Below are 13,163 nucleotides of genomic sequence, written 5' to 3'. Positions count from 1 at the left end.
CTCCCCTTTTCCCCGCATTTTGCTGTATGCTTTTTGAGTACCCTCCATTACCATAGAAGTACCTACGCTTTTAACCTACCTACCCAACATTTTATGATATTTTTTAAAATTTAGTTTATCCTTTATAATTGACTCCCTGACCCCCATCTGAGTGTATGTACTTTATGGATGATCCTTAAGCTACTATATAAAAGCAAAAACAATTTTTTTTCTTTTGAAAACTCATATTTTAGGAAAAGAGTTTAGGACTCAGGAACAGAAACAATGGGAACTAAAAACTAAAATTTCAATTTTTGTTTTGTAGTACTCTTTTTTTTTTTAAATTTAATAAATAAGATTGCAATTTTTATAATCAGACCAGTTTGTTAAAGGAGTCTCAAAATGCAGAAATAGATGCACACACACACTTGTTGATTTAGGTTGACACTGTCCTAATATGTTTCCTAAACTTTAGTTTTAAAATGCCAGCTAAACAGTAAACTAAACAGTTTTATCAGAAATAGAAAAAAAAAAAAAAAAAAAAAAAATACTAAAATTCTAATACAAATTCAATCAAAATTTTTTTTCTAATGATCTTTTATTAAACAAACACAACTTGTCTCTGTACATTAAAACCATCCATTGTCTTACTAGGTTTCTTGTAGCTTTTTTCACATGCTTCTGACCAGTGAAAACTCTTATCAAAAGCAAAATACGTACAAGACGAAACGCAACAACTAACCTAAAATTAATGAAAAAACTTTAGAGAAAACAAACAAAACCTCATCAGTGGATAATAAAAAAAGCAAAAAAAAATAAAAAATAAAAAAAAGACAAATAACATTTAAAAAAGAAACATACACAACCTACCAGGGGCTATTTGAGACTCTTTTTGACAGCCTTGAACGTATTTTGGGGACATTCGGGCGCTGCCCAAATTCAGAAATTGAGGACCTTTATTTATTTTTAAGATGTTTTTTTTTTCACAAAAAATTCCTATATACCGCAATGTTTCTGGTACTATTTCTTACAGCATGGGGGGTTAATGCCGTCCAAATTATTTTCCTAAAACAGCCCCTGCCTACATCATGCCATACATATATAACCTATATATGTATGGCATGATGTATGGCATAAGTATATAACTATACATGTGTATAGTTATATACTGACATGTATATAACTATACACATGATATAAATGGGGGGGGGGGGGATTTCATTTTACAGCCTGTTTAATTGGAAACGAGTTTCAAAACCATAGATTTAATATAAAACATGTATTTTATATACATTTTATGTTTATTTACATTTAAACACTTTATGCTATTTTTTATATTATGATTGGTAAAATTAAGCACTATAAAAACTTGTGGAAATAAACAAATTTGTATAAATAAACTAATTTATAAAAATTTTAGGATGTAAACGATTCTATAGGTTTTGCAATTTTAAGTAATGTTAAGTAGAATACAATTTCAAAAATTAATTAGTTTCTTCATGATATGATACAATATTTTGTTCTGAGCTTTGCAATTTACTCATCTATCTGATGTTTACTCACGCATAAGTTGTTGTTTGCATGTTTGTGTTGTTTGAACCTCTGGTACGGTGTTGGTTCACATGTAAGTTACTAGATGTATGTTTTTATTATGCCTAAACCTCTGGCACGGTGTTCACTCACCTGTAAGTTTCTTTATGTATGTTTTATGTTCTGTTTAAATCTTTGATGCAGTGCGAGCTCAGTAACCAACTAGCGACTCTAACTATAAAACCTACGCTCACTTTTGTTTCTCTAAAACTTTGTTAGTTGTAATGTTTTTCCTAATGCATTTCCAAAATATTCCCATATGGTTTTCAAGTACGCTTACAAGAGTTAACTCTAAAAATTTTAACTACCTCCAAGTCAGCTCAGGTTCAGGATTATCAAGATCCCCTGCTACTGGTATCATGCAACTCAGTACTACCTGCCCCATGCCCTGCTGCTTTGTAGGATTTTTTTTTTAAGGCAAATGCTAGGAGAAACAAACTTCAAATTAAAAATCCCCTGCCTTGGGGCTCTTGGTTGAGTAAAGGCTAGAGATGGTATCTTGATAAAGAATCATCTTGGGCAGATGTTAACTGCATCCAACCTCCTAGGCAAAGACTTTAGGGGTAAGCAGTAAAATTCTGTTGACTAGCCTCAAACACCATCTTCCTCTATTAGGCTGGCATAGATGTGAACCTCTGTTACATTGTTTTCTACCTAGGATGATGAATGCTGGATCTTCTTATCTTGGGATAGATTCTTATCTTATACTGGATCTTAAGACTCTACTCATAGATTTTTATTTGTGCAACCTTAATAGTGGCTTTGCAACTCTTTCTGTTATCTCCTAATGAGGGTACAGCTCTAAAACTCAGTTTAATAGTTCTGAGGCCGGCTGATAGTAAGGTTTCCCAAACTCTGTGGTAGCTCTTAGAGAGGCTGATTCCATCAACAGCTGAAAAATATCAGAGTATTCACAGTGTAATGTTGTGCATGGATGGTATTCCTGTTAATGCCTTTGGTGTGCATTGTCTATGCCACATAAGAAGCTCTATGTTACAACTTTGGGTTAATTAACAGAACTGAGACAAATGCATAGCTCATTGCTTAGGGTGCTGTGCTCTATCTGTAAAAGATTCAAGTTCTCTTTAAACTTAAATAATGTCCAAAGCATTGGTTATTTACGCACCAACTCACCTATTTGTTGAGAAATCAGGTTTGAATCCCTTGGTCATTCATTTATGTGCTTCCACTTAGCACCTCTTCACTCTATCACCTTTCTCTTTTTTCTTTATGGTTCTGCTTCTATCCAAGATTGCACCCTTTTAGATTTAATTTCTGATCAAATTGACCATGTCCTTTCCCTTTACCAATATTGTTGTTGTTGGTGAATGCTAATCACACTGATTGGCTTGGCTCTAACACTACTGACCTTGCTGGAACTAAAACCTATAACTTCTGCATTTCTCAATCCTTTACTCATATAGTTAGCTTTGTGACTTGTTTTCCAGACAACCCTGATCACTTACCTTTAATCCTTGACTTGTGTCTTGTCCCTGACCCTAACTTTTGTTCGGTTTCTCCTTTTTTTCTCTTAGGTGGTTCTGACCATGCAATAATCTCTACAAATCTTTGATCTTGTAATTCTTCTTCGAACTCATCCTATCATCGCACTTATTACTACTACCCTAAAACTGACTGGAATTCTTTTTGTGGTTTTCTTTGTGATGTGTCCAAGTCAAGCCTCATTCTACTCACTTTCTTGTGCAGCTGCATGGTGAAAACGATGGAGTAGAAAGGTAGGTCTAGCATTCCATCTTTCATTTGTGTAGCTGATTTTATTACCTCACCCAAGGATATGGCAAAAGTGTTTGCAAAGAAAACACTTTTTTTTTAATTTGACTTTTGGATCTGATGGCTATACTATTCTTGCCATTCCAGTTAAACAGGTTAACCCATTGTTAGACATTCAAATCAATCCAACTTCTATTGTTAAAGTCATATATCCAACTTCCATTGCTAAAGTCATATCTCAATTAAACTGTTCTACGGCTTGTGGTCCAGACAATATTCCTGTCATATTCATACAAAAGTGTCCTCCATAACTCTCTTCAATTTTCTCTAAACTACTTAATAAGTGCTTGACTGATTCTTGTTTTCCTACCTGCTGGAAAATTTCCAATTTTTAAAAACTCTTGAGATCATTCTGATCCATCTAACTGGTCTGGGTATGGAGTAAGAAATAGGCTTTAGACTTCTATATGTTATTAGCAAGGTCTTTGAGTCTTTGATAAACAAATTTTTAACATCCTATCTTGAGTCAAATAACTTACTGTCAGACAATCAATACAGTTTTTAATCCTCTTGCTCTACGGCTGACTTGCTAACTGCTGTGACTGAAAGATTGTATTGTACATTAGATGCAGGTGGAGAGGCTTGAGATATTGCTCTCAACATATCTAAGGCTTTCAACAAAGTTAGACATGCTGGTCTTCTCCATAAGCTTGCTTCATATGGTGAAAGTATATGAGTTTCCATGTATCTGTAAAAGTTTTTGAGATTATCAAATCATTTCTTTCTAACTGATTTATTAAAGTCATTCTTGAAGGCCAACACTCTTCTTTATTTCCATTTATTTCTGGGGTACCTCTAGGTTCTATCCTTGGTCCTGTTTTGTTTATCTACATCAATGATCATCCTGACAACCCTACATGTAAAGTGGCTTTATTTGCTGATAACTTAACTTAAACTCCTGCCTTGAAAAAAAAAATTAGCCGATCTTGGATCAGATTTCACTCCTGTAACAGATTGGAGCCTGCAGTGGCTTGTGACTTCAACAAAACTCAGTTATTTACTGCAAACTATCGCAATACTGTCAACATTCCTATACTGATGAATGGCAACCCTCTCACCGAGTCCTCTTCTTTATGTCTTCTTGGACTATCATTCAATTCTGGCCTCTCATGGGAACCATATATACAATTGACTGCTAAATTAGCATCTGCAAAAGTTGCTTCTCTTTATCATGCTCGCCAATTTCTTATTCCTGATTTCATTTTCTACCTCAACAAATCTCTCATTCGCCCCCTGTATGGAATATTGTTGTCATATTTGGGTTGATTCTTCTAATGATACTCTTTCTCTTCTAGACATAGTAAAAAATGCATTGTTTAATGTGGTTGCTTGCAGCCTTGCTAGGAGTAAACCAGAATAAAAAAATAATAATAAGGATGTTTGACTTTATATTCTTTCAAGAGTTAAAAAATATTACAACACTAACTTCAAATAAATAACTTATTTTTATAATACTTTGTCTCTTTAATTGCTTTTAAATTTTTGAGTTAAAAAGTTTAATTTTTTGAAACTGTATTTCCTATTAGATTTAGTACTCAAATTGGGTTAAACAAAACAAAGAAATCACAATAAAACGACATTTTAAAACAACTGCCAGAGGAGTGTAAAATTTATATATATATTTTTAATCAACTTATTGCAACACACCAGAATCAAATGATGAAATTTAAAAATAATAAACTTCGAAATCATATTCAAATAAAATTTAATGATATGTTTCAATAACTATAAGCCGTTTTTAATAGAAAATGTACCACCAATGAACATATTTTTTAATTTAATTATTAAATAAGCAATGGTTAAAAATTTGTAAATTTTGAAAAAAAAACTTTTTTTAAACTTAATACACCAGAATATGAACAAATGAATACTTAATAGTAAAAAAACAATTATAAAAAAATAAAGATTATACAACAGTATATAAAGAATAATGCTGGCATAATACCACCAAACTTTTTTTTAGGTATAAACCTGGCTTTGGAATATTTTTGGTTGCCTCATCTTTGTTCAACTATTGGCTTATTCAACAATAATTATCATATAAGGTCCACTTTACAGTGAATGATATACCAGGTTGCAATCACAATTCTTTACAATTTTTTTTGAGGATTCAATTAAACAAGCATTTTTAGGACACTATTATCTATGACAGGAAGACAACCACAATTGTCAGTAATGCTAAATGTACTGGAATGGAATTGATTAAACCAAATTTGATCTGTGCAATTTAAAGCAGTAGTAGTAGTAAAATAGTATAAAGTAGTACAAAGCAGCTTGTATTTCAACTAAGTTTGAATTCATAAAGTTAAACTATGCTAACTTCATGATTTTTCATTGCAAATTTGAAGTATAACTACACACACACATACACACACACACACACACACACACACACACACTCACACAAACACACACACACACAGAGTAGAATCCCGTTAACTCGGACCCTGGATAAGTCGATAAGTCGGACAAATTTCAATTCCCCTTGAATTCTCTATGCATACCGAAAGCTTCGCTTAACTTAGACATTTGCTAAGTCGAACAAAATATATATACCCGATCAGAGTCCGAGTTAATGGGATTCTACTGTATATATATATGTACATACATATATATACACACACTATATATACACACATATATATATATATATATAACTTAAAAAAACCGCTATGCGTGTTTTACATTTATTAAATACAGTATAATAACAGTATGACAGTATATGCAATACTGTAATGAACAAAATAATGATAAAAATTACATAACTATTTACAAATATAAAATAAAAAATTACAATAATATAAATGTCAATAAAGGCAATCTATATGAAATTATTCACACACACAAAAAAAAAAACAGTTCACCCTTAGGTATTATAATTGACCTTTACTTATAGTTGGTATTATAGTTCACCTTTACTTTATTTGCACCCCATAATAAATGAATAATTGCAAAAATTTTAACTAAAAATACAAATGTTTTTGTCATTTGAAATAATATTTTAGTGATAACCTGACAAGACAACAAAGCACCTTTGACATTTGCTATCTTGATGATAGGTGGATTTTTTAAAATTTATAACCCTGATAGATTTTGATAAATCCCTGGGAAAAAGTTTAATTTTATATCATTACTTTTCTTAGGTATACTGAAAAATTAATAGCACAATAAGATTAACGAAAGTAGCAGTGTAAAATCCTTAAGATCTGTTTTTTAAATAAAATTAACATTGCATAATTTATAGACAATCTCTAATCAACTGCTGATGTTCTTTAAATTGAAATTAGAATGTCCTGATATTATTGTAGATGTGGGTATATATATATATATATATATATATTATATATATATATATATATATATATATATATATATATATATATATATATATACACATATATATATACGTATATATACATATATATATATATATATATATATATAAATAATTTTGGAATTGAGCACATAGCACTCATTATCTCACTATGGCCAAATGAAATTTTAGAACTGGTCCATAAAATCTAACTACTGTATGAAGTTAACTTGGATCTTTAAGAACCATAACCCACCGAAAACCGTCAAAATAAGTAATATAATCTATTTTTCAGTAGTTACTTGTTTTAGACTTTCTTGATATACCAGCGCTCGAAATAATTATTCAATGGTTATTAATCAACATTTTCATGTTGATTGGCAACCATTGGCTGAAATAAATAAAAAAAACCTAGATGATCAAATCATTTTTTAGAAGATCAATTTTTTATTAAATTTTACTAAATGTTAAAATTCATTTTTTTAAACTTACATAATCAAATTGCTATTGCCCTTTTAACTTTAATTATTTTATTTAGAATTTAAATAAATCGTTTGTTTTGTCGTTTTTATTTTATTTAGAATAAAAATAAAATGCTTTTTTATTTGAATTGTTTATTTAAAATTTAAATAAACGTTCGTATTGCCGTATTTCTTTTTAAATATTTTATCTTGAGTATAAATAAAACATTGCTGTTTTTATTTTAATTATTTTGTTTAGAATTTAAATTAATATTAGTTTTGCTGTATTTATTTTAATTATTTTATTTAGAATATAAATAAATTACTTTATTAAGAATTAAAATTAAACTTTCCCTTTTTTTTAAAGTATTTTATTTAAAGATGTTTGTTTAAAATAAAATATAAATTAATTTTTGTTTTTGCTGTATTTATTTTAATTATTTTATGAAGAAAATAAAATGTTTGTTTTGCCATATTTTATTTAGAATTGAAATAAAACTTGCCATTTTTTTTTTAAATTATTTTATTTAGAATTTAAATAAGTTGTTTGTTGTTAAATTAAAATGAATTAAATTTAAAATATAATTCATTTTAATATAATTTTGATTTTAATTTAATACTTTAATTAATTTAAACTTTCTGTATTTCAAATTTTTTTCTATTGTTAAAGTTTGATGAGTAATTACTGCCATTCAAGTTTGATCAGCCAGATTTAATTTTAGATCAAAATGTCAATTTTTCTAAAAGTAGCCGATCATTGATTGGCCGCTATTTCAAGCTGTATACTACACTTTTAACAGTTATACCAACACAATTATAGGCTGTTAGTGAAAAATACCTATTTCGCATTTAAATCAAAGTTTTTGCATTGATAACAAAGACAAAGTTTTTAAACTTAACTCATGATAAATCATTTAACTTTTTTTTTTAAATATCTGTATTTATATATAATTTATATTATTTCAAATATACTATACTTTTTAAGAATATTTTATAGGTTGTATTTACAGTTATATTTTTTTGAATTTTGTAAACAAACCCTGTGTTGTAATCAACATCTTTTCAAAAGTAATAAAAATATTTTCTCTAAAAAATAAGCAACTATTGACTTTTGCTTTTAAAATTACTTTAAATCTTATCCTGCAAAACATTCTTATAATTTTCAGCAAATCTCATCTTGAATTTTCATTTGAATCTTACCCAGCAAAGTATTTTTATAATTTTCAGCAAATATCCTAAAAAATGGCATTTGTTTTTGCTAAGTTTTTCCAGCAGTTTTTCCAGGTATTTACATTGCGTTTTTTCAACACACAAATGTGTGGTAAGCTGGTCAATGCTGATACATAAGAAATCATTAAACTCATTGAGTGGCAATGAGTGTAACAGTCAGTACTCTGCCATTGCTGGAATGCAACATCTACTTCTAACTCATGGTCTAAAATTTCTTGCTCTAGAAAACTTTTTTATATTATATTAGTCATATCAGTGCAACATACACTCTTATTTTGGTGATATATGTAAACATAAGCATTGCTATACCTGATGCATAAGCTGTAATGCACCACTTAAGTTTCAGAGTGCTAAACTTTTACTAGGTGACCTTGACATCAGGATAGACTTTTTTAAAAGCAACATGTAATTCAATAAGATTGAGAAGTACAACCTTTTCTGAAATGTTGGTTTTTCTTTAGACATACAAAATTCTTTTTTTCATGGCATTATTCTTGAAAATTTATAACTTTAATGAAAAATAATAATTTGACTGTTTATTGGAAATCTATTGGAAATCTATTGGGAATCTATTGGAAATCTATTGGAAATCTATTGGGAATCTATTGGAAATCTATTGGAAATCTATTGGAAATCTATTGGAAATCTATTGGGGATCCAAATATTAGGAAAATATCTAAAACAACTATCAAGATATTAACTGTCAATGCTGTTTTGTAAGTTCTTCAGATCATTAAAATGCATAAAATATATTTATATATATTATGTATATCATAAAATATATATAAATTTTATGCATTATATATAAAATGCACTAAATGCATACATAAATTTAAATGACAATATTTTGAGACCAAATATATATTTTATGACAAATTTGAAGATAAATTTATTATTAATTTATTATGGACTGTAAAATAATTAAAAACTAAGTGATTCTGACATGTAAGGGTGACATAGTCTGAATGATTTCATACGGAACACCCCTGATTACGTTGAAGATTTTAATTATTAGCATATTGTAGTTAATTACATCTATATGCTTGATTTAAACTTCAACAACAAATTCTGTGTTGATTTAATTATAAACTAGAAACATTTAAACAAATCAAATTTATCTAAGTCAACATACTTTCCATATTTAGCATTTTCATCCATAGTAATTACTTCAAATATCACTGCTGTAAGAAATGACAAAATAATGACCACCATGTCAACAATCTCCAGTCGATGGTGAAAAAATTCACGACTAAAAGATTAAAAAGCAAACTTCATCTTTCATAACATATTTTACAATTTCAAAGTAAAAAATTTATAAAAATGTGTATATATAGTTAAAAAAAATATAAAATCATAAATACATATACCGCCCTTGTTATAATATTTTGTATCGTAACAGAAAACCATAACACAAGTAAATGTAACTTTACTCAATATATATATCATATTTATATCATTAAAAGTTAAATTACATCAGTTGCGTATTTTAAAGTACCACATTGTAATTAAATTTAATTTGAAACCGCATTAAAAATCATTTTAAGTCATTATCTTTATAAAATATTTATATAATATCTTAAAATTAAACAATATTGTTATAAAAAAATTATCAATGACATTTAAATATCTTTTAAAAAAACAAATTTTTTTTGCTTACAGGCTCGATTTATTCCGCACTGCATTTGGATACAGTTATAAGTGCATTAAGCACTTTCATATATTATCGCTTTCGTAACAAGATGAAAAAAAAAATTATTGAATTGAATAATTTTTACAAAATCTGAAATTGAATAAATAATAAACAAAATAGTTGAATGTAAAACATTAAAAACTTAAATTAAACTTGATGAAAAAGAATTTTCTTACCATAGTTAGGAAATTTTAAAATTGAACAAAAATTTTTCAAAAATGGAGCATTTTATGAAATTTCTATTTTTAAAATTTAAATTAAATCTAATAAAATAAATTTAAATTTATTATGTAATAATGAATTTGTTTTAAATATAATATAATAGATTTAAATTAAAAAAATTTAAAAAATGGAAAGGAAACAATTTATTAAACTACGTTTTTTTGCTTAATTAAAATTATTTCAAAACTGTTTAAAAAACCTTTGGCTTCACGCAAGTAGGTAAAACTGTCATTTTGTACGTAAAATGGGAAAAGTGTAAAAAAGGCCTGTATGTGCATGCATATATATATATATATATATATATATATATATATATATATATATATATATATATATTTATATTTTTTTTTAAAAATGCGATATATCCATTTTATAAAGATATGGAAAGTTTATAAACTTTAAAAGATCTAAATAGCTTTTAATAATTTTATTTAACATATTGTTTAACTCTGCGTATTTAATGTTTGGTAATTATATTTTAATGATAATGTGAATGTAAACAATGTTCTGCTAAAGTAAAGTAAACTATGTTTCAAAATTCACAATTGTGAATTTAAATTTATTTCGGAGAGTTAAATATGACAATAAACCATAATAATTTTTTATTTTATATCTAATTTTAAAGTTTAAAAAATAATGATAGTGTAGTTGTAATAATGATGATCAGATTTTTAAAATATTGCTTTTTCAAGGAAAGAAGCATTAACACTATGCTTATTTCTTGCTTTCTCCATAGCAGGTTTATAAAAATAGATAAAGAATTCATGCATTGGAAAATGCATCAAATTTTTTAAAACATCTCCCTTATCTTCATTGGCCATTAATTTTTTATTTCCGCCTCTATTTTTAAGTCTGTTTAGAATTAATGGACAACTAATATAACATAAATGCCATCGTTATATTTTGTAACGAAATGAAATTTTAAAAATGAAACACTGCTTTAGCCTCATTTTCTTTGCAATAAAGGAATTGTTGGTTTAACAAATAAATAAAAAATAAGTATTATTATTGAATGCTTTCCATAAAAAGAAACAGATAACAAATATATTCAAACTCATTAATATAAGTTGTCTTTTTAATATATTTTCCATCATCATTCCATAATCAGTTCAGTTAAACAAAGTATGAAAGTAGAAACAAACAAATGAAGAAATGCTTTTCAATTTTCTTGTTTTAAGCATTTTATCTTTTTTTCAATGTGAAATAGGAGATTAGATAACGCATTAATCTTGTCCATCGCAATCTGCAATTTCATTAACGCAACTTTACAAGGTTTGCTCTTGTGCAAAAGTAATATACATTTCCAACAGATTGGTCACAATTAAATACCACACTTTGAAAATAAATTAAAAACTCCATACTGTGTTTTAAAAACAAATGTTTTTTAGAAGTAGAAAAATATAGGGTTATACTTGGCTTAGTATATATTTGGACTCTATGTCTGTTGAGACCTTATAAACTAAAAATAAACCACACAATTTCTGTTTTTTGAAAATGGCGCTTACTGCGTTTTGAAAATAAACTCTTTATATGTATATATATATATATATATATATATATATATATATATATATATATATATATATATATATACATATATATATATATATATATATATATATATATATATATATATATACATATATATATATATATATATATATATATATATATATATATATATATATATATATATATATATATATATATATATATATCGGTAAAGTATATTATTAAAGCAATCACCAAGTGCACGACATATAGTGTTCTTATCATAAAGAATCCTTAAAAATAAGTTTCATGTTAACTAAACTTTCCAGAACAAATTATTTATCGAGATATTAGCAAATAACTTTTTTTTAAATAAATAACAAATTACAATTTTTAACACCATTTTTTTCTTAAAGGTAAGTTTCGATTTTTTTTTTAATAAAATCTTTTAAAAACTCGAGTTATGAACGTTATGTTTATAACTCGACGGGTTTTTTCTTTTGCAATTAATTTTTGTTTTATGGATTTTTCCCTTTAGAAATTAATTTTTATATAGAAGAATGCCTTAATGTATAACCGTTTAAAAAATGAACCAAGCTTTTATAACCGAATAAGAATAACATGATCCATAAGTATTGATAGATGATAAAAAAATTAAAAACGATAAAAGATATACACAATTCATAAACCCTTTAAAAGTCTAACTTACATTTATTTTATTTTAAAAACAAAACAAATATTAGTGCTATGATTATAAGATATGTAAATTTAATATATATATACATATGAAATTCTTTTTTTTTTTAAATTTAGTAAGAAATATAAATACATTTGATTTCATGGTAAATGAAAACGAAATATTTAAATGGAAATAAAAAGAAAACCAAGTATAAAAGCGGTATTCTTTGTACAATTTCTGTCATAAGTCCCCAGTTGAACAAAAATGTTTTATTTAGTGCAAACATTTATTTATAAAAGGGGAAAACCCAATCTAATTTTATAATTAGGTAAATCATTTAAAAAACCCCGTGGTAAGTATAGGAAGTTGGGGTACAGTGAATTGGATTTCTTTATTTTTTAATTTGAGCAAAAGTTAAAATATGTATTTTTTTTTTTTTCAAGGCGAAAGGATTGAGATATATGTCCTTTATGATAAGAAATCACTAAAACCCAAATATTTATTATCTAACGGCTCACAAAAAGGTTTAAAGTGAGTTGTGTCATGCTATTCACTGTGCCTCAGTTCTATGGCACAGTGAATTAATGAACACAGCTGTGAATTAATGATAGTGAATAGGGGCATAGCCAAATAACTATGAGGCTGAGGGAGAAAAGACACTGTACACTATAGTTTAAGCATACTTTTATTAATTAGATTAGTATAAAATCGAAAAAA

General features: G+C 27.0%; 1 protein-coding gene across 2 annotated transcripts in view; it reads right to left on the bottom strand.

Annotated features, from left to right (window-relative positions):
* Positions 1 to 13,163, bottom strand: part of LOC100214915 (phosphatidylinositol 3,4,5-trisphosphate 3-phosphatase TPTE2) — a 104,277-nt gene that overhangs the window by 28,912 nt on the left and 62,202 nt on the right. For both annotated transcript variants that reach the window (XM_065812846.1, XM_065812847.1), the window contains exons 6-7: positions 9,497 to 9,613; positions 631 to 721 (exon numbers count right to left, since the gene is read on the bottom strand). In XM_065812846.1, the coding sequence (XP_065668918.1) occupies positions 631 to 721; positions 9,497 to 9,613 (208 nt within the window). The remainder of the gene's footprint in view (positions 1 to 630; positions 722 to 9,496; positions 9,614 to 13,163) is intronic.

The sequence above is a fragment of the Hydra vulgaris genome, chromosome 12 (genome assembly GCF_038396675.1).
Source record: "Hydra vulgaris chromosome 12, alternate assembly HydraT2T_AEP".
NCBI classification, from domain to species: domain Eukaryota; kingdom Metazoa; phylum Cnidaria; class Hydrozoa; order Anthoathecata; family Hydridae; genus Hydra; species Hydra vulgaris.
Note: the sequence above shows the minus strand (reverse complement) of the source record. Positions and strands in the feature narration are given on the sequence as shown.